Source organism: Lutra lutra, chromosome 11 (genome assembly GCF_902655055.1).
Source record: "Lutra lutra chromosome 11, mLutLut1.2, whole genome shotgun sequence".
Lineage (NCBI taxonomy): Eukaryota > Metazoa > Chordata > Mammalia > Carnivora > Mustelidae > Lutra > Lutra lutra.
In genome coordinates this window covers 19,612,609-19,639,448 of record NC_062288.1, presented here as the reverse complement: position 1 = coordinate 19,639,448, position 26,840 = coordinate 19,612,609, and the positions used below count along the sequence as shown (strand labels likewise).

Sequence of the window (26,840 nt, the reverse complement as noted above, 5' to 3'; positions counted from 1 at the left end):
AACAAAACTTCTGATAATCACCTGTATCAATTACTTTGGTTTTCTTTTTGAATTAAGGTATAATTCACACATGGTAAAATTCACCCTCTAGCTTTCAGTTCTCTGTGTTCTGTGCAAAACAAAGACAGTTGTGTGCCAACCCCACCGACAAGATATAGAAGAGTTGCAGTCCTAAAACAGTTCCTCCATGCGCCCCTACAGCCACCCTCTCCCCACCCATGACCCCTAGCAACCACTGATCTGCTTTTGTCCTACTGTCTTGCCTTTCCCTATACAAATGCAATTGTACAATCCTCAGGCTTTTAAGTCTGGCTTCTTTCACAAGCATAACACCTTTCTTTTTTTCAAAGATTTACTTATTTACTTGAGAGAGAGAGAGACAGAGAGTGCGAGCAGGGGCAGAGGTAGAGAGAGAGAAAAATCCTCAAGGAGAACTCCCTGCAGAGCAGGGAGCCCGATGTGGGCTCAATCCCAAGACCAGAGATAATGATCTGAGCCAAAACAAAAATTCGGCCACTTGACCAACTGAGCCACCCACACGCCTCAAGGCGTTAACACCTTTTAGATTCACCCATTGGTTGCAGTGGTTATCGGCAGTCCATTTCTTTCTCCTGCTGAGCAGCATTCCACTGTACTGATGTATCACCATTCGTTTATCCATTTACCAGTTGAGAGAGATCTGAATGGTTACCATTTTTTGGCAATTGTTTAAATTTAAAAAAAAAAAAAAGCTGCTACAAAATTAGTGCACAGGTTTTTATATGAACATAAGTTTTTATTCCAGGAATAGGTTCATATGGTATGATGTGTGAGGGGTCCATTGGGTCCACATCCTCACCAGCACAACAAGGTACAGTCAGTTTCTTTCTATTCTAACTATTCTGAAAGGTGTATGGAGGTATCTCATAATTCAATTTACATTTCCCTAATGACTGATAAAATGGCCATCTTTTCATGTGCTTATTTGCCATCTATACATCTGCTTTACTGAAATGTCAGATCTTTTGCCCATTTTTTAATTGGTATCTTTTCCTGAGTTTGCAAAGTTCTCTATATATATCCTAGAAAAAAGTCCTATACCAGATAGATGATTTGTAAATATCTTCTACTAGTTTGTGGCTTCTCTTTTTGTTATCTTAACAATGTCTTTCTATCCTTTTCTTTTTTTCTTTTTTTAAAGATTTATTTATTGAGGGGCGTCTGGGTGGCTCTGTCGTCGAGCATCTACCTTCAAATCAGTTCATGATCCCAAGGTCCCAAAAGCAAGCCCCATGGTCCTGGGATCGAGCCCCACATCTGGCTCCCTGCTTGGCAGGAAACCTGCTTCTCCCTCTCCTACTCTCCCTGCTTGTGTTCCCTCTCTCACTGGGTCTCTGTCAAGTAAATAAATAAAATCTTTTTTATTTTTTTTGAAAGATTTTATTTATTTATTTGACACACAGAGATCACAAGTAGGCAGAGAGGCAGGCAGAGGCAGAGGGAGAAGCAGGCTCCCTGCCAAGCAAGGAGCCCAATATGGGACTCGATCCCAGAACGCCGGGATCATGACCCGAGCCGAAGGCAGCTGCCTAACCAACTGAGCCACCCAGGCGTCCCTAAAATCTTTTTTTAAAAAAAGACTATTGAGAGAGAGACAGAGAGAGCATGAACAGGGGGAGGGGCAGAGGGAGAAAGAGAATCCAGACTCCCCACTAAGCACAGAGCCGACTTACGCCTGATTCCAGGACCCCAAGATCATGACCTAAGCAGAAACCAACAGTCGGACGCTTAACAGACTGAGCCACCCAGGCACCCCAAGAATGTCTTTCAAAGAGGAAATGACTTTAAGTCCAATTTATCTTTTTTTTTTTAATGGATTATGCTTTGGGTTTACTTAAGAAGTCTTTGCCTAACTCAAGTCACAAAGGTTTTCTCCAAATGTTTTCTTCTAGTAATTTGTAGTTTTGCATTTAACCCTATAATCCATTTTGAGTTAATTTTTGTATGTTGAGCAAGGTAGCAATTATTTTTTTTTATTTTTACTGCTTGATCCAAAGTTCTGGCCTTTTGAGGACGCGGAGAAAGGGGAACCCTCCTACACCGTTGGTGGGAATGCAAACTGGTGCAGCCACTCTGGAAAACTATATGGTGGGTTCCTAAGAAAGTTAAAAATAGAATTACCCTATGACCCAGAGATGGCAGTACTGTGTATTTACCCAAAGAATATAAGAACACAAATTCGAAGGGGTACATGTATGCCAATGTTTACAGCAGCACTATCAACAATAGCCTAATTATGGAAAAGCCCAAATGTCCATCAACTGATGAATGGATAAAGACGATGGGGGGGGGTGTATTTATATATATATAACAAAACACTACTCAATCATCGAAAAGAATGAAATCTTGACATTTGCAACAATGTAGATGGAGCTAGAGTGTATTATGCTAAGTCAAGAAACAGACACCATAAAATTTAGAATTTAAGAAACAAAACAGATGAACATATGGGCAGGAGAAAAAAGAGAGCGCAAAACAAACTATAAGAAACTCAATGATGGGAGCTCCTGGGTGGCTCAATTGGTTAAGCGTCCAAATCTTGATTTCAGCTCAGTCATGATCTCAGAGTCTTGAGATCAAGCCCTAGTTGGGATCTGTGCTGGGCATGGAGCTTGCTTAAGATTCTCTCTTTCCCTCTCCCTCTGCCCACACTCCCCCATTCCCCATCTCATGTGCACGCATGCACTCGCTCAGTTGCTCTCTTCTCAAATAAATACATAATTTTTAAAGTTTTTGTTTTATTTTGTTTTTAAAGATTTTATTTATTCATTTGACAGACAGAGATCACAAGTAGGCAGAGAAGCAGGCAGAGAGACGGGGGGGGGGGGGGGGGGGGGGGGGGGGGTGGAGCAGGCTCCCTGCTGAGCAGAGAGCCCGAAGCGGGGCTCGATCCCAGGACCCTAGGATCATGACCTGAGCTGAAAGCAGAGGCCTTAACCCGCTGAGCCACCCAGGCGCCCCTAAATACATAATTTTTAGAAGAGACTTTTAACAACAGAGAGCAAACTGAGGATTGATAAAGGGTGGGAGATGTGCTAAATGGGTGAGGGGGGTTAAGAAGGTCACTTGTGATGAGCACAGGCTAACAAGGGAATTGCTGAATCACTATATTGTGCACCTGGAACCAATATAACACCGTGTTAACTATACAGGAATCAAAATAAAATGAAAAAAAAAAAAATAGTACTGGCCCTTATGAGAGGATTTATTTGAAAATGTTTTCCGGGCATCTATATTTGGCCTAGGGATATAAGAGTATATAAGAAGGCACAAACTAATACAGACAACAACATAATCAACTCACTAAAATACAAGGTGAGCAGTGTAAGAACAGACTACGTCCAAGTACAAAGCAGGAGAAGGCACCCAGCAGCTGGCAGAGGGCTAGTTTCATGCCGAGCAACAGTTCAGGCAGAGAACAACATCCTAGGAAGAGGAAACACCATGAGCAATATACAAAGATTCAAAGAACAAGGCTGGTTTAGGAAATAGCTGGGGGCGGGGATTCTTCTAGACCACTCCCTATGCATGGCAGGCATTTCTGGCAAGCCATTTGAGGGGACTAAAAAGCTAAAAACCCCACTACACAAGTAAGCCATGAAATTCGATCACTACGACAGGATAATAGTATTTCTGAGTCTATAAAAGCAAACAAAATTATCAAATAAAGACGCTTTCAGGATAGTGTGGCTCAGAATAAGGTGTCCACCCCACCCTAGAGCAGGTCCAAGTGACTGCGCCCAGGCCCAGCAGGGGAGAGAGGAGGTGCAGACAGGCCCCCAGCACAGCTTGTCCCCCAGGAGGCCTTCACGTGTGCTCCTAGCACACGGCTCTCATGGCCACCAAGAGAACCAGCAACAGCCCCCATTCAGCTAGCACTGCTCACCCACCAGTCCAGACACTGCTCAGTTCTGTCAGCCCAAGTTACCGATGGCACCAGCACCACTAATATGCCCTAATTTCCCATTGCCCTCCCCCCACTGCCCACTGGAACTTAACAACCATCAGCCGATCCCCACAACCTCTGCCCCGGCTCTGAGAGGACTGCCTGACCAAACCTGACCAGCAGCCTTGATGACGTGACTTCTCCTGCAGGCCCCGGGGACCAGAGGCCCTGGTTCCTCCAGTGTCCATATTCTGCAGGGCCTGCATGGAGGTGGGGCCACTGTTCTCACGTCCCCATCCTTATTGCTGAGTGGGTTCAGGTGGGAGAGCCTGATACTTCAAGTTCCCACAACGCTCTCAACTAAGGGCTTTGTCCCATCTCAACATTGTGAACAGCCTCTTTTCCATCCACATAATTTTTTAAATGAATTATTTTCCATATAGTTAGAATGAAGAACAGAACTTCTGTTTGGAGAATTCCACATTTTAATAATCTTTCTGTAAAAGATGTTGGTGAACCAACTTGTCAGAAATTAATAAAGAAAACATGAACCTTGTAAAGATAAAGTCAATTGCTATCTGGATAAAACTGTATCGATGCTCAGAACAGTAAAGACTTATATTTGTTATCTGCAGGACAAATAATACTTTCTTCAACTGAAACATCAACACTTTCTTCCATCCTATCCCTAACGTTAAGGAAATTCACCACCCCACATGGCCCACAGTCCAAAACCCACTTGCACAGCTTCTACTCTTAAGGGACGCCTGGGTGGCTCAGTGGGTTAAGCCTCTGCCTTCGGCTCAGGTCATGATCTCAGGGTCCTGGGATCAAGCCCTGCATCCGGCTCTCCACTCAGCAAGGAGCCTGCTTCTCTGTCTCTCTCTGACTGCCACTCTTCTCTCTCTGTCAAATAAATAAATAAAATCTTTAAAAAATAATAAAAATTTTTTAAAAATAATATTTTATTTTTAAGGAATCTTTACACACAAAGTTGGGCTCAAACTCTCAACCCCAAGATCAAGATCCGCATGCTCCACCAAATGAACCAACCAGGCCTCCCAAAAAGGAACTTTTTAAATTTTTAAAGAGGAACTTTAAAAAATAAGAAATAGGGGCGCCTAGGTGTGTCAGTCATCAAGCATCTGCCTTCGGCTCAGGTCATGATCCCAGGGTTCTGGGATCGAGCCCCATGTCAGGTTCCCTGCCCAGCAGGGATTCTGCGTCTCCCTCTCCCATTCCCCCTGCTTGTGTTTCCCCCCCTCACTGTGCCTCTCTATTGTCAAATAAATAAAATCCTTGAAAAAAAAAAAAAAAAAAAAGAAATATTAGCCTTCTCTTCTACCATAGGCAGAGGAGAGCTATAATGGTACCTCTAACCACCATAAGCGTAACCCATTCTAACACAATGCCTTACAGGAAAGCAGGTCACCCCAATGGCTCAGCTTAATATAATCATAAAATTTAGAATGACAGGATGGGTGGACCACATGTAATCCTTCATAAAAATATTTCTTCCCACTGAGCTTCTGAGAGTTTGTGTGTGGCAGAATTTGCTGGTAAGGACAGTTCCTCAACCCTTGACCATCGAGACAGGCAATAATGGACCACAGGAAGCTCTTGGTGAAGACAGCCACCTTTCCCACAAGACCTAACAATTCCTGTAGCTCTCCTCAGAGTACAGTTTATGTTTGCCCTAGAGTTGTAAGAGGGATACCTACACACAACAAAGGGAGATGTGGAGAATATGAAAGTCAGTTGGGAAAATGCCCTAGATGTGTGAAGAGCTGGAGGTGATGACATTTGAGCTCAGTATCTACATGGCCCCGATAGTCGCTACAGGAAGAACAAGGAAGCAAAGTATACCATGTCCTGAGTCAAAATGAGCAGGTAATGGGCCTGTAGTGAATGACCAGTTCTGGTTCAGAGTCTCATCTAATCTCCTCACCTGTGATAATAGTATTCTGACTTCTATGTAAGAACCCACTCCTCCCCAACACTCACACATCCAACTCAGCTGCCATCAATACAGTATCTAAGGGAATACCCTTATCACATTTCCCAGAAAAAGAATGTGGTGCCAGGTGACCCAAACTACTCCAATCAGAATAAGCATAGAGTACAATACATTTTCACAGGTCTAAAATATTTCCAAAGTAAAAATGATCTCTTCTTCAAGTTATAAGCATATGAGGACACCACCATAAATGAAATATAATACTTAACAAAGAAACTTGATGCTTTAACCTAATTTAAGGGTACAAATCTATTTTAAGATTGATTGATTGAGGGGTGCCTGGGTGGCTCAGTGGGTTAAGCCTCTGCCTTCAGCTCAGGTCATGATCTCAGGGTCCTGGGATTGAGCCCCGCATCGGGCTCTCTGCTCAGCAGGGAGCCTGCTTCCCCCTCTCTCTCTGCCTGCCTCTCTGTCTACTTGTGATCTTTGTCTGTCAAATAAATAAATAAAAATTAAAAAAGAAAAAAGGACTGATTGATTTTTAAAGAAAAAAGAGAGTTGAAAAGTGAGCAGCAGGGGGGTCAGGAGGGTCAGATGGAGAGGGAGAGAACCCTCAAGGCGACTCCAGCTGAGTGCAGAACCCGACTCGGGGCTCAATGTCAGGATCCTGAGATCATGACCTGAGCCAAAATCAAGACTCTAACGCTCAAGTGACTGAGCCACCCAGGCACCCCTTATGTAGAAAACTTTTAAGTGTGACTTTTGTAAAAATTATGAAAAAGACAAACTAATGTTTCAATGCAACATTAAAATACACGTGATTTTCTGGCATGATTTATGGAAACAAAGAGACAGGCACAGGAGGAATGTATTGCAATTTTTTCATATGCAACAACTGTTTTCAAGGCCAAAGCATAATGGGTTAATGTAAATGCATGTATAGGCTCCACGCTGATCTATAATGAAAAATGACCCTACTGAGAAAAAAATATTCAATTTTGGGAGTCATAATATCCACAAGTGAACTATATGGAAATAAAGGGGGGAAGCTCTTAATTTTTATATTACTAATAAAAAAAAAAACCTGAAATAAATAAATAGGACTTGATTCCATGATGACAGCATTAAGTACTGAAAACGTCCTCAAAATTAGAGTCGGAAAATTGGGATTTAAATTTTTCCTCTTTAGTTAAATTACATTAAGTCTCATCTTCCATAAGTCTTTTTCCTCATCTATAAAATGCTATCAGTGTAATAATTTAATTCATCCAACTGAATAATTACGCAGAAAAATCAGAACACAAGAAAATCTGTTAGTTGAGGGAGAGGGCTGAGGCAGGGTGGCTAAAAAATATATCAGAGGTAGGGGTGAATAATGTTCCAATTATTTTCACTAAGTGACAAAAAACAGAATCTGTTCTTTGTTTTGGATCTTTCATGGACAGCTAAAGAAAATAACATTTTGAGAAAATTATAAGAATACTAATGATAAAAGGTTTCGTAGTCACCTAAAGACACAAAATTTGCGGGGCGCCTGGGTGGCTCAGTGGGTTAAGCCGCTGCCTTCGGCTCAGGTCATGATCTCAGGGTCCTGGGATCGAACCTCGCATCGGGCTCTCTGCTCAGCAGGGAGCCTGCTTCCTCCTCTCTCTCTGCCTGCCTCTCTGCCTGCTTGTGATCTCTCTCTGTCAAATAAATATATAAAATCTATTAAAAAAAAAAAAAAAGACACAAAATTTGCAATGGAAAACTTTGTTGCAGTCCAAAACCCCCCCCAAAATCTCCATATCAAAATCACAAGCGAGGACAATGCTAACTTGTTTATTTGATCTCAATGGCTCTGCTACTTAGGAACATCCCACAAAGACCAAAAGTCAAATGGACCCATTGTTCGAGTCTGCTGAAGTAACAAGGAGTTAACTGTAGCTCTGAAACTGGTTTCATCATCCTGAAAACGTTCTGGCTCATAGTCTGAGTCAAAAACAGTAAGCCAAAAACTCTAACAACTCAGTACTGCCTATCCAGGTTACTCACCAGAGTTGGCACTCGGTGATTTTTGGCCAATGCCAAATATTGATTCTAACATCAAAGGATAAAAGACTTATGACCAGTGAACATAGTCAAACCCTGAAAGTGTAACGAGACCTTGAGGTACAATGGCAGCGTTGTTGGAGTAAGTACACAGCATTTGGAAGCCAGACTCATTTCAACTTGAGACTGGTAAATGTATTTGTAAGTCTTACGCAGGTCATAAAAGCTGCAGAGAAGTATCACCTTAAATCTCTTAGAACAAGGCAGACGATGCACACATGCATACTACAGTCACTAGAAATGTCCTGCCCAAAGACTGGACACGGAGTCTTGCCTTAACCCTTCGTTTCCTATCAGGTAATATCCTACACTTTAATTAGATGGGGGGGGGCCTGAAAGAAAAACCAAAATATTTGATCTTTTCATTTAGTATTAATTATTGAGACTATAGGACTCTAGAGACTAATGATTCTAGCGAGCAATCCACAACAACTCAGGACTGTCCCAGCCCCAGGTTATTACTAACTGCTACACAACAACTACAGACCAGACCCTTCAGACAGACCCTTCTCCCTGCAGAAGAAAAACTAAAAGCCTCCCTAGACTAAAGATAAATCAAAAAGTATATGGCTTTATAAAATCAAACCACCACACAGCTACAGAAGATTCTGATCTAACTGAAAAATACACTATCACTCTAGAAGCATCCAGACCATGGCAAGAAATAACCATTGCTCAAAATGCTTTCTATCAAGTACTTATTTTTTTATAAAGATTTTATTTATTTATTTGACAGAGATCACAAGTAGGCAGAGAGTCAGGCAGAGAGAGAGGAAGGGAAGCAGGCTCCCCACTGAGCAGAGGCTTGAGAGGGATTACAAGTAGGCAGAGGGAGACAGAGATGGGAAAGCAGGCTCCCTACTGCGCAGAGAGCCCGATGCGAGGCTTGATCCCAAGACCCTGAGATCATTACCCAAGCCGAAGACAGAGGCCTTAACCCACTGAGCCACCCAGGTGCCGCTCAAGTACCTATTTTAATGGGTTCCTATGCCCTCTGTATCGCAAAGCCCCAGACAGAGAATACAGGATGTTTACTTAACAAAAATCCTGCCTTATCACAGCAGTATACAAAAAACCATGAAAAGGAGCTAATAGTTTATTCTAAAGAAATAACTTTAAAAAACAAAAAGCTTCCTCCAGATAAACTAGCTCTCTTCCTCATTCCTGTGTTATTCTAATTGTCTTCTGTATGACTTGGGGGACAATCAGAGCGAAATTATCCAAAAGGAAGAAGATGAAGAACAATGCAGAGGAGAAGAAAACTCTGTCACCCTCTTGGGTTCAGCCACCAGGCCCACAAGTCAAACTGATGAACCACAAATTAACAGGAGGAAAGAAGCTTGTTTGTTTACACCCATCAAGTGCATACAAATAGGAAAACTCAGGTGATGAGGAACTCAAAGGGCTGGATGGAACACAGGGCTTCATGCTGCAAGGGGAAAAAAAGGCTAAGAAAGGAAAAGAGGTCCGGGGAGTTGCGAGAAGAGGACTAGGATAAGGACAGTAAAAAAGTGCTATTTAGGGGTGCCTGGGTCACTCAGTGGGTTAAGCTTCTGCCTTCAAGCTCAGGTTATGATCTCAGGGTCCTGGAATCAGCCTGCTTTCCCATCTCTGTCTCCCTCTGCCTACTTGTAATCTCTCTCTGTCAAATAAATAAAATCTTAAAAAGAAAAAAAGCACTGTTTATAAGGTTTGTTACACTGAGAAGATTCTCCTCACTCCCCGTATGAGAAAGGGAAACACTTCTACAAATGGAAACTTATGTCCTGCTTTTACACAGAAAATAAGAGGGCAGAGAGCTAATGGCCTTCAGTTCACAACAATCTTCTTGCCAGAGTGAGGTGTTTTGAGGTGGCAAACTTTGTTCTCCCTTCAGCATGCTCAGGGAATACCACCAAAAAAAATTATAAAAATGTTTTTTTCTTTAAATTAATATTTTAAGTACTTTTTCAACTATGGGTGGCAATGGAAATTCTTTTTTAGCTTGCTATTGAGAGTACTGTCACTTTACATTTTGGAGGAAGAAAAAGACACCCTGTGCTTCAGCCTTTTATAGGACTGAACCAGGCCCTGGAGGGCCATTGATCTCTGTACTCCCACCTCGTGCCTTTCAATATTTACCAAAAGCACCATAAATAGTTTCAGAACATTAATGAAAGTCTTAAGAATTATGAGTTATTACTGCAAAGGACATATTAGAACCAAACCATTTAAATAGAAATATTTAAATTTAAGAGACCACACCACAGTCAACTTCTGCTCAACTCTTTTAATAACCAGGCAAACAACATTCTTTTAAAATCACAGAAAGAGGAGAGGAGTTTTCCACCATTGAAGTAGCAGGATGTTACTCTGCCTGAACAAAGAAAAAAAGTCATGTAGAAAGACGTGTTGGCTAACTGCCGCCCTCTCGCTGGCAAGAGGCCACCTTCAGCTGGAAAAGCATTTAACCAAAACATTCATTTACAAATGCCTTTACTGGCAATCCATTTTAATGTTGTATACGTCTCCAACTCAAGGAGAGAGTAACTTTCAAGAAGAAAATGAAAAATAAATGTCATAAATTTTTCAGAATTAGAAAACACTACCACAGGAGCATTTATGTAACAGAAGATAATCCCATGAAAGGGAAGGAAAGGACTCTAATACCGAGAAAAGCAATGTTGGAACATGAACTTACAATCTGCTTATGGAAATAAAAACTCACGTTTAGGGTCAGGCGTTAAACATTCATGCCAAAAGGAGGTTTTAGTAGAAGGGTCGTATTTTATGTCAAACCATGATTTCCCCAGTAGGGATGGGGGAGGACAGTGTCAATTAAAGTAATTAATTTTTAGTGCTATTTCAGGAGAGTCTTACTACTAAAAAATTTAGAAGTACAAGGGCCTTTCCATCTGCCATGGTGGATACAAAGAGGCTTTTCTTCACGTAAGAAAGGCCTGTTGTTAAAACAAGAATTCCGTGATCTTTTAAAAAGGATAAACGAATGATAAACCAAAACAAGGCGTATAGAATCAAATAATTTCCAACTTATACTAAGTGGTTCACTCCAGAACTTAGTCTGTTAAAGCTGGTGACCTAGAACTCTACTGAATATCAACTGAGACAGGGAGGCAAGAGAAGTGCCTGCCCTCCCAACCACCCCCTGGCCACACCATCCATTTGGCCACTGACATATACTGAATTTTCACTCTCTCCTGATACTTCCAAGTCTTATCCCAATCTTACTTTTTTTTTTAATATTTTATTTATTTATTTTGACAGAGAGAGAGAGATCACAACTAGGCAGAGAGACAGGTAGAGGGAGAAGGGGAAGCAGGCTGCCCACTGAGCAGAGAGCCTGATGCTATGCCATGTGGGGCTCCATTCCAGGACCTTGAGACCATGACCTGAGCCGAAGGCAGAGCATGACCCATTGAAGCACACAGGTGCCCATTATCTCAATCTTACTTTTACATGGAAAAAAACTCCCATGAGAAAAAGTACCAAAGGTATACCTCTACAAATGCACAGTGCCTTGAGGAAATCTTCAATAAATGCAAGCATGACAGAATCCAGAATCCAGAGGAATTTAGAGTCCAAATGATTTCTGAATTTCCTACACTGGACTATAAATATACATTTTATAATCAGGATATATATTTTTTATAATCAAGTAGTAACTTAACAATTAGGTGGGATATACCATGGCAATTAAGGGTATGGGCTCTGGCTGACTGCCCAGACATGCATGACCACTCCTAAAATTCAAACTACTTACTATCCCAACCATCATCTAGAAAAAGAGAATTTAGGGGTGCCCCAGTCGGTTAAGCAGTTAACTTCTGATTTCAGCTCAGGTCATCATCTCAGGGTCATGAGATTGACCTCAGTGCTCAATGGGTGGTCTGCTTGAGATTCTCTCTCTCCCTATCCTTCTGCCCCCCAAAACACACACACAAGCACCCTTTCTAAAAACAAATAAAACTTAAAAAAAAAAACCACACACACAGAAAAACAATGTATTAAGAATATCTGTCTCATGAGACAGTAATGAGGATGACACAGATAATATATACAAAAGTGGTTGGCAGGGGCCCCTGGGTGGCTCCATCAGTTAGGCATCTGCCTTCGGTTCAGGTCATGTTCCTGGGGTTTGGGGATCAAGCCCTGTGTCGGGCTCTCTGCTCATGGGTTCCCTGCTCATCGGGAAACCTGCTTCTCCCTCTCCTCCCTGCTGTGCTCTCTCACCATCCGTGTCTCTCAAATAAATTTTTTAAAAGGGGGGGGGGGGTGGTTGGCAAAGTGGGTGGCCTTTATTAGATATTAGAGCTTCACTACTAGAGTTGTAGGCTCATCACCTGAATATATCCCAAAGTTAGAAGTTTGGGGTGAGAGCTTTGTTGCTCTACCTGGAGGTCATACTTGTTTATGATTCCGTTTTCACAGAAAATTAATTCGGGGGGGGGGGCGCAGGTGGCTCAGTCATTATGCCTCTGTCTTTGGCTCGTGACCCCAGGGTCCCGGGATCGAGCCCTGCATTGGGCCCGCTGCTCAGCAGGAAACCTTCTCCTCCCTCTCCCACTCCCCCTGCTTGAGTTTCCTCTCTCACTGTCTCTGTCAAATAAATTTTAAAATCTTTAAAAAAAAATTCTGCATCAAATTAAAAACAAACAAACAAACAAAAAAAAAAACACTGGGAAAAAACCCTGTCCTCCTTTTGTCAACAGCCAACCTTGAACAGACTGAGATGGCACCCAAGCATTTCTTTTGCTCCCCTTCTCCCATTTCAGCACCCAAGCATCACAGGATTATGTTCTCAGAGGGCTTTAGAAAACCCATGCTGCTGCATGCTGTTTACAAAGTGTAAAAATGTTCATACAGCTTAAGTGAAAAGTACTGTACACTAGAACTCCAGGAACCACCAGAGCAGGACCTTAAGGAATGGTGGACATGCACTGACTCTCTTACTTGTACAGACTTTCATCTTCATTCTGATCACCACTTAAAAAGCTATAATGCTCAATTCTTATTGCTGATTTGGAGCCAAAGAGTATTGTTTCTGAAACTTCTGACTACAATGTTACACATAATGTAACAAATTTCAGTCAAAAGAATTCTTGTTTGTGTATCTCTCCATTGATAAAAATAGTAAACACAGTGGTAGAAGCAAGTGTGCTAAGTACTTATTAATATACCTGACACTACTGTAAACACCTTACATATATTAATCTATTTACTCTTTCCAACAATGCTGAGTAAATAGAGCATACAGCTGAGGAAACTGAGGCACAGTAGGAGGAAGTGGTGAATCTCGAGACTGAGACCCAGACACCATCTCCTGCTTCTAGCCACCAGGCCGGTATGTCTGGCAGCTGGGAGAACTGCTTCTGTTGGCGGGACCACTTCCCTAGTGCCTAAAGCACCTGACAGCGCTATGCCCAACATGTGGGAGTACAGAAAGGAGGAATCCGGAGTTTCTGCTTACTCAACTAAAAAATTATTTTCCCACAGAGAGACATGAGACTCCTACCCTCTCTTTTCTCAATTAGCATTAATAGACTCAATAAGAGGATACTGTCAGCAATAGTATTCCCAGGATTCATTCATTCTTATCTGAAAAGCAGTTTCGTAATTAACCTAAGTACTTATATGACATAACTTCACCAAAAATAATCAGAATTTCTCCCTCCTTAATCATTCATTTTCATTGGAGCCTCCCCTATCTGCCCCTGGTATCTCACCCCTGTCTAATCCTTGGCCCACAATGCTACGGAGTCAAGCTTCAAAGACAAAATCCGATCCCCTTACTGCCCCACTTAAAGAAAGCCCTTTAGGACTGCCCCATTTCCTACGTCTACAGTTCTTTGCTTGGACTTAGGATCAGCCCTCTGTGAATTTATGCACCATGGCCAAAAAAAAAAAAAAAAAAAAAAAACACACACCACGAATTTTGCATACAGTCACACCAAGAACACAATTTACTTAATGCCTTAAAATTCCAAACATAAGTAACAAAACTCCATCTTTAATCTCATAAAGGAATTAAAGATTTCTCTAAGTAAATCCATAAATATTTGCTAGGTAAGAGATATTCATATTTTAGGTCGCTAAGAGATTTTAGGTTCATATTTAAGTTCATATTTTAGGTAGATAAGAGATTTTAGGAAGGTAAGAGATGTTCACATTTTAACCAAAATCCATTCATCAACATACAGATTACATGTCAAAAACTTTAAAAGGGAATTTAGGAACTTCAGAGTGATAAACTTTCCCATAACTAAACATGTCATTTTATTTGAACTTGTGTAATTAGGACATTCTGCTAATGTCCTTGGAAGTTCAACTCACCAGCACTTTGTGAATGTCTCAGTTGTGTATGTATATAGGAAAGTTTCAAGCTCTATCCTTCATCAGCCTCACAGAAAGACAGAACTGTAGAAACACACCAGAAAGCAGAACCTCAGTCTGCCACCCACCTTCTACCTAAAGACCAACTGGAGGCAGACAGAGATCTGGCTGCAGGGTATGCCCTCCATCCTTCCTCTGCATCAGGGACCTAACCCCAAGCGTCTCAAGCGAACAATAAGAAACACGAGTAAAGCCAGTCTCCTGTGAGATGAAAGGGATGGGAGTACGGCAAATCCTCTAAACGGGGCAAGAACCACAACCAGGCCTAGTGAACAGTGCAGTAAAGGGATGCTGATGCACAGTGGCCAGACAGTCTCGTATTTTCAGAAGATGGAAATAGGGATTTTGTTTTAAGAGCAGTAAAGTCATGAACCTTGGAAAGTGATACATGTGTTTTTTACTTGAGACAGAGAGAGAGCAGGAGCAGGAGGGGAAGAGCAGAGGGAGAGGGAGAAACAGGCTCCCTGCTCAGGGAGCCCTATGGGGGCTCGATGCCAGGACCCTGAGATCGTGACCCGCACCGAAGGCAGATGGTTAACCAACTGAGCCACCCAGGTGCCCAGAAAATAGGGATTATTTTAGGAAATATCCCAAGTTTCCACGCACGTAAGGTACACAAACATATCCACAAGTACGATCCAGCCCATACCCACCAGCTGGCGCCTCATGACCGTTCAGACCTTATTTATTAATTGAATAGCCAGGTATTTGGGCCAACCCTGCACCACACACACTGCTAGGCTTGGGGACAGACAAAGAAGTCAATGTCCTCATCCAGTGGAGGATAAAAGCACACAGACACAATGCATAAACATTGTGGTCAGCACGACAGAGCCAGGCAGAAGCCATGGCAGAGTGAGAAAAGGAACCCAGGTCAGCACAGAAAGAGTGCGAGACATCAGAAGAGTCTTCCCTGCATCTGCGCACACCCCAGGGATGAGTCCTAGCAGAACTGAGGCAAAAAGAAAGGAAAAAGCAGAGTGGCCAGGCTGCAGCTGAGAGAACCATAACACAACGTGCAGGACGAGGGAGCCAGGGGCCGGAGGCGCCCGGCGGGGTCCCAGACCAGGGCAGGGTTGGGGGCAGCGAACACCGGGCAGGTGGACCAAACGAAATTCAGGGAAGAAGGACAAACTGAACACAAACGCCCACAGCAGATAAAACCAAGAGAATGGATCATATATCAGTGTGGAGAAAGCAGCAATTCTGACAAATGCATTCAGAATTTTAATAGTACTATAGTAAAATCTTCTCTTTACTAAAGTAATATATGCTAAATTAAAAAAAAAAAAGAAAACAGTCATATACAAAGAAGAAAATGTTATATCACCCATAATCCTACATTAGCGACTGCACAGTTCTCCCCATCTAGAAATGCCCAACGATATTCTTCTCCCCAATCTCTGTTTTTCCTTTCATCCCAATTTTTATCTTTTACTTAGACTTCTCCATTTGAGCACATCTACCATAAGCCTCCTCAAACCTTCTGTGATATGAAATGGAGCATAACACAATAATTTAAGTATCAATTTAAAAATTGATTTTCCTTAATACACATTCCTTAATACACCTTTCCATAATACACATTATTTATGCCAACCACTTCAGCCTTTTCACATAACACAAGTCAGAGAGAGAGACAATCTTTACTCTTTTTCACCAGAGCACCCATAGTCGAGGTAGGAGGGGCTTGGCTCCATACATGTATGACCCTGCTTAACTGCTTTAGTTAACTAAAAGCTGCAATTAAAGTGAAGAGCTGGGGCTCGGGTGGCTCAGTGGGTTAAGTGTCTGCCTTAGGTTCAGGTCATGATACCAGGGTCCTGGGATCAAGCCTTTCCTTGGGCTCCCTGCTCAGCAGGGAGTCTGCTTCTCCCTCTCCAGGGGGGGAGCTCTGAGAGCTCTTGGTCTCTCGGTCACTACTGCCTCTCTCTAATAAATAAATAAAATCTTAAAAAAAAAAAAAACCATCATAAAGTGAAGAGCTATTTTGTGCATCAAAAGACATTATCAAGTGAAAAGACAATCTATGGAATGGGAAAAAATATTTGTAAAACATTTATCTGATAAGGGTCTTACAACTCAACAAAGACAACCAATTAAAAGACAAGCAAAGGACTTGAATAGACATTTTTTCAAAGAAGATCTAAAAAGGACCACCAAGCACATGAAAAGATGTTTAACATCAATTAGTCACTGGAGAATGCAAATAAAAACCACAAGCTCTTCCTCAAATCCTAGTACATGACCGTTCACAGCAGCACTATTCCCAACAGTCAAAAAGGAGAAACAAGCCAAATGTGCATCAGTGGATGAGTAAACTGTGGTATGTGTGTGCCATGGATTCTCATTCAGCCAGAGGAAGGAATGAAATCTGACACACACATTTTTTTTTTAAAGATTTTATTTATTTATTTGACAGAGATCACAAGTAGGCAGAGAGGCAGGCAGAGAGAGAGGAGGAAGCAGGCTCCCCGCCAAGCAGAGAGCCCAACGTGGGGCTCGATCCAGGACTCTGGGATCATGACCCGAGCCAAAGGCAGAGGCTTTAACCCACTGAGCCACCCAGGCGCCCCACTGACACACATTTTAACATGGGACCTAGAGGACCTTGTGCTGAGGGAAACACCCCAGTCACAAAAAGATGAATCCTCTATGATTCTACCTGTACAGGTATCTGGAGCACTCAAGTTCATAAAGACAGAAAGCAGACTGGTGGCTGCCAGGGTCTGCAGAGAGAGGGGAATGAGTGAAGTCTATAGTACATGATTTATATCTCAATAAAAGTTTATTCTGAGTAAGCAGCTGCTCTTTTGGAGCTACAGAATCATATAAAACAAAACCAAAACTTTACTAGGTCAAGTGCTATCTTCCCATATTTCCACCCTTGTCAGTTCTCGGCAGGTACCAGCTAGCTTCTCTCCGCCCTTTACCAGGGGGAAAACAGCAACAGGCAGGCTGGTGTCGAGCAGCTGGGCTGCAGGTGCACGCCGGCGCTCCCTGGCCTACTGAGAAGTGCGCACACGCCCGCTCACTCAGGGCTCCGGGGCTCTGGGACCCTGGGACCCCACCCGCCGGGGCGCTTCGATGCTCTGCTGTGTCTCTTCAGCAGCTACAGACTCACCTCACCGCTGCCACCTGTCTCCTTCCTGTCCTTCTGCTCTGCTGTCAATTCTCTTCTCACACTCGGCTGGTAAACACTACACTGTAGCCGGGTCACACCTGAACTCGGCACTGATTAAAGTATGTCCCAAGTACAACCTCTGCCTTTCTGGTTTCCAATGTTGCTTGTGCTACGGAGTGGGTTACTGACAAGCTTTCCAAGCTCTGGTATTAGAGGAAGGGGCTAAAAAACCAAGGGGGAAAAGTACTCTGAAGGCAAGGGAGGGAGGGAGAGGATGAAGAAGCTGTTTCAAAGCACCACAAGAACATGATCAAAAGCCCAACGACTGGGGGACACTGTTCTGCCAGCCAAGCCAAAGGAATAGTACTCCAAATGACTAAGGAAGACAATATAAAAGACCAGGTTACCAGCTGTGAGAGTCAAGCAGCTCAGTCAGGAGCAACAAGAAACACAAAAAGTGGGGAGATGAAAAAAGACCCAGGAAAAGGCAAACCCCAAGGATGCAAGTCCTCGGATCAGAACAAATTCCTTCCTGCACCCACATCCCCACATCTAGTTACAGTGACGGGCTCCAGAGGCACAATACCACCCAGGACCAGCAGGGGGGGCCGTGGAGAAAATCCTCAAGTGGCAGAGAAGCACAGCATGTATTTTAGAAAGCTTCAAATCACTGAAGATGCCTTGTTTCAATGTTCCGAGTAGGACTACTTGTGTCACTGTGGATAAGTCAAAGCCTGGCTATAATAGCCTTTACGTTATCACTGGAATAGCCCCTTACGGTTTCCAAAGAACATCTAACTTCAGCCTCACAATTATCCCAGGCAAAGAAAATACCCACCCTCCGCTTGTAAATGGAAGGTCCTCTGACTTGACTAATCTCCCCACAATACCGTGTGACTCCGCTGACTGACGTCAGGAGAAATATACACATAGGCCCACAGATGATGAACAAATAGAGAAAAACTGGAGTCGACAGCAGGAGAAGCAAATAAAGAATGAACACGGAGAACAGGAACAAAGGTTATTCTGTGGAAAATGTGTAACATCTGCCATACACAGAGCATAGCTATGCAAGCTAAACGGCACACTCACACAGCAAACACGGTGAGCCGCCACACAACGGAAGAACAAGGAAGGGAAGCAGGTTAAGGTCGGAAGGAAAGGAAGATTCTTGGGTTTTGTGTTCTTTTTTTTTTTAAATTTTTAAACTAATCTCTAGACCCAATGTGGGGCTTGAACTCACAACCTCGAGGATCAAGAGCTGGATGCTCCATGAACTAAGCCAGCCAGGTGCCCCTGTTCTTTTTAAATGGGGCAAACAAACAGGGAAAAAATGCCAGTAGAAAGGGAAAAGCTGTGAACTTCAACACCCACTGCGGCAAGGTTAAAGTAATTTCCTTAAGATCACTTACTGAGCCCTCATCCACGCCTACAGGTCCTGTCCGCACACCGACGATAGCCTACTGGCATCTAATGTTGGAGAGTTGAATCCTTACTAGAAGTAGCACAGACCTGGGTTCCATACCACGAATTTCGGGGTGGAACTTTAATAGCTCACTGGGTACTGCCTACACCAGAATGACAACATGCCCAAATGCGCAGAAGATGTACTTTTCTTTCCCGGAGAGGGTGCTCCCGAGCTCCTCTTACTGCCACTGGGCAACTCCAACAGGCATCACCTCCAGGAAGAAAGCCAGAGGGGCTGCTTCTTCAAAGACCACAGACCGCTGAGACTGAAAATCTGGAACCTCCGACTTCACAGCCAGTCTTCTTCCCTGCAGTCTGCACTGTAGCATGGGTTGCTGTTTCAGAATTATTTTCATCACAAGTAATTAGAGGAATGAGAAGTGGAGTCTCCCAAACCAAACCTTAAGAAACCTAATTCCGTCATAAAGCATTAAACAGACATTTCTGAGCTCTGTTTTCAACTCCCTTTTCAGGGGATGGTTCCTTCTCTGCTCACAAATGCAAGTAACTCGGCACCACTCAACACCTGGTTTGTCTCTGATCCATAAAAGGCAAGACTTTTATCTTGGTACATAACACTTAAACACTATTCTGTTCACTGATGCCTAAACTAGTCTACTCATCCTTATCACCCTGTTTAACTTTCTCCAGAGCACTGATCTGAAATTAGTCATGGTCACAACCACATCCCTAGCATACTGAAGAAATGGTTCATTAAGTATCTGCTGTGCTGACCAGTAACAAATTCATTAACAATATACCTCAGAAATGTTCAGTCACCTCCCCTTCCCTCTAGTCACCTCAGAACATGGGGCTCAATTCCACACAGAGCACGGAATTGAAGGCAAGAGCTGAGGTCAGAACAGGTGGACTCAGCCCTGCACTTCCTGGCAGCTGAAGGCGCTCTTGCTGGTTGTAGATGGAACAATTCATGCAGCCGTAAGTGTAACAATACACAAATACGGTTAAATCCATAAGTAATTTTTTCAGTCATTCTGGAAGAAGCCAGTAAATCAACTATTTTGAATGTGCTAAATAAAAGGGAAGATTATACAAAATGCACCTGAAGTATCCAAACAGTTGATATGGGGAAGCTTCTCTACAATATTGTAGGAAATGCATAAAGAAAAGATGGAATGGGGCACCTGGCTGGCTCAGTGCGTAGAGTGTACAACCTTCCATCTCGAGGTTGTGAGTTCAAGCCCTACACTGGGTGTAGAGCTTAGTTAAAAATAAAATCTTAAAAGAAAAAAAAAAAGACAGAATGATAATATCAACCTTTTAGAATACCGAATGAGTTAATGGATGCAGACAGGGGCCACCACAAATGGCTGATGATAACACAAAGAAAGGAAAATCAAAAGATAAAAAGTTAAACTTCTTTCTGCCAAAAAGTAGTGATTTTTTTAAGCCTGGGTAAAAAACGGCAAAAGATATGACAGGGATTGTGGGGATAGAGGGGGCACAGAGTAGAAAGACATGCAGGTGTTTCCTGAACCCTTGTTTTTTTAAAAAGAGAGAAATACTCAAGTAGAAAAGCTGCCAAAGTAAAGAAACTAAAAATTTACAAATGAAAAACCAGAAACAGCTAATAAATATAAAGGGGGAAAGTTTAACCTCATTTATAATCAACTACAAATTAAAATAATGACCTATTTAACTGCCCTGTCGAGAACTCATTACAAGAGTTTAATTACATGATTTGAGAAAGTATAAAATGGCAAAACCTTCCAAAGAGATCAGTTAGGAAATATGCTTCAAATATATATATATATATATATATATATATATATATATATATTTATTTTATGATTTTACCTATTTATTTGACAGACAGAGATCACAATCAGGCAGAGAGGCAGGCAGAGAGAGGAAGGGAAGCAGGCTCCCTGTTGAGCAGAGAGCCCAACGTGGGGCTCGATCCCAGGACCCTGGGACCATGACCTGAGCTGAAGGCAGAGGCTTTAACCCACTGAACCACCCAGGCACCCCCAAATACATTTTTTTTTCAAAGATTTTATCTATTTATTTGACAGAGATCACAAGTAGGCAGAGAGAGAAGGGAAGCAGGCTCCCCGCCGAGCAGAGAGCCCGATGTGGGACTCGATCCCAGGATCCCAGAATCCCAGAATCACTACCCGAGCCAAAGGCAGAGGCCTCAACCCACTGAGCCACCCAGGTGCCGCCTCCCAAATATATTTTTAAGGCATCTGTTGATCTAGTAATTTGAAATCTAGAAGTTCATATTCCAGAAATTTTATATTCACTAAGTGTTCATTACAGCATTAAATATAACAGAAAAAAAAGAAAAAAGAAAAACCCTGCAAACATAAATGTCCAAAAACGGGAAACATTAAACAGTAAATAAAACTGCATGATTTAGTAAAGTTTCATTAAATAATCATTCTCATGAAGAATGACTGAATGAAGAATTTAAGGGGAAAAAAACACACTTTAGAATATACTGTTAACCTTAAGAAAACATAATAAAATAGTATGTTAGATTTATCAATTTTCTCATGCACATTTATAAAGGAGGCTAGAAAGATCAACACTAAAGTATTACCAATCCCTAATTAGTGAAGTTAAGTATTCTTTCCCTTTTACACTCTCGCCTGAACTCAAAAATGTTGGCAATGACACACATTATTTTCCTATCTGGAAAAACGACATACCACATACACCATCAGCTCAACTGGCCAAAGGGTTTCAGTAACACTAACTCTACAGAAAACCCTGGGTGACTCACGGAAGCTCTCTGTGCCTGTTTCTTCAGAGATAAAGTTCACAGGCCGAACTAGATGAGTGGTTTTCGAAATGTGAGATCATGGATGTGAAATACTTCGTATCACACTCATACACGTGAATGTTGTTTATTCCTATTAACCAGTGGCTCACAGCAGCGGCGAACAGAACCTGCCAAGCAACATGGGGATCCCAGACCCACAACTCTCATTTCAGCTACTTGTCCTTGACGCTTTAAATGCTGGACTCCGGGATATGATTTCAATTAAAGAAAAGGTTCGACCAATTCTAAAGTTCTAAAACCACTTAAGTAGATAACCCCTAAAGTCCCTCAGAGTATTATATGTCATTCTAAATATGACACCTTTCTCATCCCTTTGGCAAGTCTGGAAACACCCTTGGTGAACACACAAATATTAAAAATCTAGGTGAAATATATTTCACATGGGGTGCCTGGGTGGCTCAGTGGTTTAAAGCCTCTGCCTTCAGCTCAGGTCATGATCTCAGGGTCCTGGGATCGAGCCCCGCATCGGGCTCTCTGCTCAGCAGGGAGCATGCTTCCTCCTCTCTCCCCTCTTTCTGCCTGCCTCTCTGCCTACTTATGATCTCTGTCAAATAAATAAATAAAATTTTTAAAATATATATATGTGTATATATATATTTCACATGATTCTAATATACTGCATAATAACTTTTTGTTAACTCTGAGATTCTATGATGGTTTTCCTCCTAATGCATATTCATGTCACAGATATTAGTTACTAAAAATTTTCTGAAATTACTTCTCAGTTGGTATCCTGAAACTCCCAGCATTTTTACACAATGCAAAACACTGTACTAAATGAAAAAGGTATCTTTCAGGTAATCTTAAAAGTGTGCCTCTTAACTTGAAAAAGAGCTCTTTAAACAGTGGAAACCACCTCTCAAATTACTGTTTGGAAAGGACTGGAAAGGAGCATTAACTTTGGTAGTCTATTATCCACTACTCGGTGAAGACACTCTCAAGGGCAAGGTAACACACAGTATTCACTTGTACTGCATCCCCTCCATTAAGTAAGTAAGTGCTTCAGAGCAAAGTCCCTCCGTTAAATAAGTGCTTCAGAGCAAAGAGCACAAATTAGTACAAGTGATTCTAAAAGCCAGAGAAAAAACCCACTAGATAAACTACATTCCTGACTCCTAGCTTGACAATATTTTATTCCTTGACCTTATTTCAATTTTACAAATGAGATCAAAGATCAAGTAAATATCACTACTTTCCATGAGCATCTTTCTAAACCAAGATTCCTGTTATTCTTAACGAAAAAAGTTAATGACAAGAAAAAGGGGGGAAATGGCTGCAAGCACAAAGTGGTACAAGACAGAGCAATGGTCAAATGACCTCTGAATTAGACTCTCCACAATCCAGGAACCATTACATCCACCTAGAGGTGAGTGTTGTTTAGGGAAAACATGTCCTCTTTGATTTCACCCAATTTTAGTTCCAGCCAACTGGCCTCTATTTCCTACTTCCATGACCATGGGTAAGGTATGCAACCTCTCAGGGATCTATGTACCTCATTTGCAAGTAAGGAATAACAATGTCTAGTCTCCAGGGCAGGCCGGCGGCACACATGAGAATGATGACTATTAGGAAAGTCATAAATATTTGCTGAGTCTGAAAATCAGACCCTGGTTTGACTCTCTTTCTTTTTTCCTACCGGGAGGAAGAGCTGCCACAGCAATTCATACCAGGGTGCCCATTCCCCCCCAACAACTCTCAAAGTAGGTTCACACATCCCAAGAAATCCAGGAGCTCTATCTTCGTAATAACAAGACAGCCTCTGCCCTTTGCGCTGTGCTGACATTTGCACCGACAAAGTAAATGGGGGGGGGGGGGGACACGAGCACCTCATCCCCACTGGCCCCAAATGGCACCCAGCAGCAGTCACTGTACTCTTCACCTGACTTGCACCTAAAATAATGGCAGTTTCACTTCAGAGTGTATTTGACCAAGGAGTAAAACATATTAATTTTATCATATCTCAACCCTGAGCACATATTCAGTCGGATGAAACAGGAAGCACTTCTGCTGCACACGTTCATCTCAAGGGAAAACCCCCTGAGCCAACAAGGGGCCAGGCTGCAAAGAGAACTAGTCTCTTTTTCCAGGGACACCCCTCTTACTTAACTAAAAGAGGAGCCATGGTTATTCAAACTCGGGTATCTGTCAGACAGTCTCAAATATTAGTGAAATGAAGCTCCTGCATTAATACAAACACTGGATGCAAGGACACAGGATGAGATGAAAGATTTTTTTTCATTCAGCCAAAATAACATTCTGTGACAGACTAAAGGCAGAAGCATATAGAAGAAACTAGCTTCTATTAAGCCAGACATTAATGAGACTGACAAAAATGTGAAACAATCTCATTCTAATTTTTAGTTTCAAAAAGTATTTATTTTTTCATTTAATTTTTTCATTAAAAATATGCTATTTTATTAATATGCAATGGTTTAGGGCGCCTGGGTGGCTCAGTGGGTTAAGCCGCTGCCTTTGGCTCGGGTCATGATCTCAGGGTCCTGGGATCGAGTCCCGCATCGGGCTCTCTGCTCGGCGAGAAGCCTGCTTCCCTCTCTCTCTCTCTGCCTTCCTCTCCGTCTACTTGTGATCTCTGTCAAATAAATAAATAAATAAATCTTTAAAAAAAAAAAAATATATGCAATGGTTTACTATTATTCTTTAAATTAACATTTTTTAAGTTTCTCAATTTTAATTTCTTAAATTTTTTTTAACATTTGTGGGGTTTTTTTTAAGATTTTATTTATTTGCGGGCACCTGGGTGGTTCAGTGGGTTAAAGCCTCTGCCTTTGACTCAGGTCATGATCTCAGGGTCCTGGGATGGAGGACCTGGGATGGCAGGGAGCCTGCTTCCTCCTCTCTCTCTCTCTCTCTGCCTGCCTCTCTGCCTACTTGTGATCTCTGTCAAATAAATAAATAAATAATCTTTGAAGATTTTATTTATTTGACATAAAGAGTGAGAGCGCACAAGCAGGGGAGCAACATTCAGAGGGAGAGGGGGAAGCAGGGAGCCCAAAGCAGGGCTTGATCCCAGGACCGGGGGGGACCCCAGCCAAAGGCAGACACTTAGCCAACTGAGCCACCCAGGTGCCCTCAATTTTAATTTCTAACGAAGTACCAATAAACATAAACCACATTTTAAAAAGCTCTTTAGGGGGCGCCTGTGTGGCTCAGTGGGTTAAGCCGCTGCCTTCAGCTCAGGTCATGATCTCAGGGTCCTGGGATCGAGTCCCGCACCGGGCTCTCTGCTCAGCAGGGAGCCTGCTTCCCTCTCTCTCTCTCTCTGCCTCCCTCTCCATCTACTTGTGATCTCTCTCTGTCAAATAAATAAATAAAAATCTTTAAAAATAAATAAATAATAAAAAGCTCTTTAGTCTCCTCAATAATTTTTAAGAGTCTGTAAGAGTCCTGAGAGCAAAATATTTAAGAATCACTGACTGGGGGCGCCTGGGTAGCTCAGTTGTTGGGCGTCTGCCTTCAGCTCAGGGCATGATCCCAGGGTCCTGGGATCGAGCCCCACATCGGGCTCCCTGCTCAGCAGGAAGCCTGCTTCTCCCTCTCCCACTCCTCCTGCTTGTGTTCCCTCTCTCACTGTGTCTCTGTCAAATAAATAAATAAAATCTTAAAAAAAAATCACTGTCTATACAATTATCACATTCCTTAATTCAAGCTATTTGAAAAATCAGAAATGTCACTCAGCACCTGAGGATTTTATGTCCTGTCACATCCTTAACAACAAAGAAATATACTAACCTTACTTTCAGTTTACCCTTCAGTTGTCAGTATGATACCTTAATGGACCTTTTAACTTTTTTTTGATACATGCTTCCTCCACCACCTTTGAGAATATGAGTAAAGCTCTCTCTAGAACACAGAACCCAAGCACTAAAGAAGGCTTGCAATTTCTGGATTCAAGAACAGTGTCCTTCAGTCCCAGCCATGAAAACTCTGGCACTGGAGAGCAGGGAGGAACCTGGACTTCACATGCCCAGTTTTTAGCTGCTGCACTCCAAAGACAGTCATAAATCAAATGATCACCATCCAACTCACAAAACAGTAATTTACATGCAGGAGTGAAATTAGTGTTTTAAAACAAAACCTAGGTAATATTTTCAAATAAACCAAGGAGACCTATCTTAACCAAAATAAACACAAACCCAAAGGAGTAAAAATGAAATCTAACATATTTTTTAAAAACTGGTTAATTTACTCAATATTTCCAAAGTGACTGGAAGTCACAGTTAAGAAAAAGCTATGTTCACAATTATCATCATTTACACCATTTAGAATCTCTAATTTCAGTGAAAATGTACCTAAATACTATTTTTAAATTCTTTTTTTTTTTTTAAGATTTATTTATTTGTCAAAGAGACAGAAAGAACACAAGCAGTGGGGAGGCAGACTCCCCCCCAGAGCAGGGAGCAGGATCCTGGGATCACCAGAAGGCTGCTGACCAACCGAATGAGCCATCCAGGCTTCCCTATTTTTTTTTTTTTTTTAAGAATTTATTTATTCAGGGGCGCCTGGGTGGCTCAGTGAGTTAAGCCGCTGCCTTCGGCTCAGGTCATGATCCCAGGTCCTGGGTTCGAGCCCTGCATCGGGCTTTCTGCTCAGCAGGGAGCCTGCTTCCTCCTCTCTCTCTGCCTGCCTCTCTGCCTACTTGTGATTTCTCTCTGTCAAATAAATAAATAAAAAAAAAAAAAAAAAAGAATTTATTTATTCATTTGACACAGAGAGGCAGGCAGAGAGAGAGAGAGAGAGAGGGAGGAGGAAGCAGGCTCCCTGCCTAGCAGAGAGCCTGATGCGGGACTCGATCCCAGGACCCTGAGATCATGACCCAAGCTGAAGGCAGAGGCTCAACCCACTGAGCCACCCAGGCACCCTGGGCTTCCCTATTTTAAAATTCTATACTTGCTAATGGAGGACTCAAAAAATTTTCACACTGCAAATGTCCTTTTCAACACAGCAGAGTTCTATCCAAAGAGAACTATTAAACATTAGTCTCTCAGAATACAGGGACAAGTACAAGCACAATAGTCTCCAGGTGTTGACGGTTTCATGAATTTTTTTAAAGACCATT

At 42.3% G+C, this 26,840-nt stretch overlaps 1 protein-coding gene across 9 annotated transcripts in view; it reads right to left on the bottom strand.

Moving 5' to 3' along the window:
- Positions 1–26,840, bottom strand: part of SRPK2 (SRSF protein kinase 2) — a 254,374-nt gene that overhangs the window by 170,036 nt on the left and 57,498 nt on the right. For 4 of the 9 annotated variants that reach the window (XM_047695789.1, XM_047695784.1, XM_047695785.1 and 1 more), the window contains exon 3: positions 17,029–17,092. The exons of the other annotated variants lie outside the window; for them this stretch is intronic. In XM_047695789.1, coding sequence (XP_047551745.1) covers positions 17,029–17,059 — 31 coding nt within the window. In that variant the 5' untranslated portion in view covers positions 17,060–17,092. The remainder of the gene's footprint in view (positions 1–17,028; positions 17,093–26,840) is intronic. 9 annotated transcript variants of the gene reach the window in all.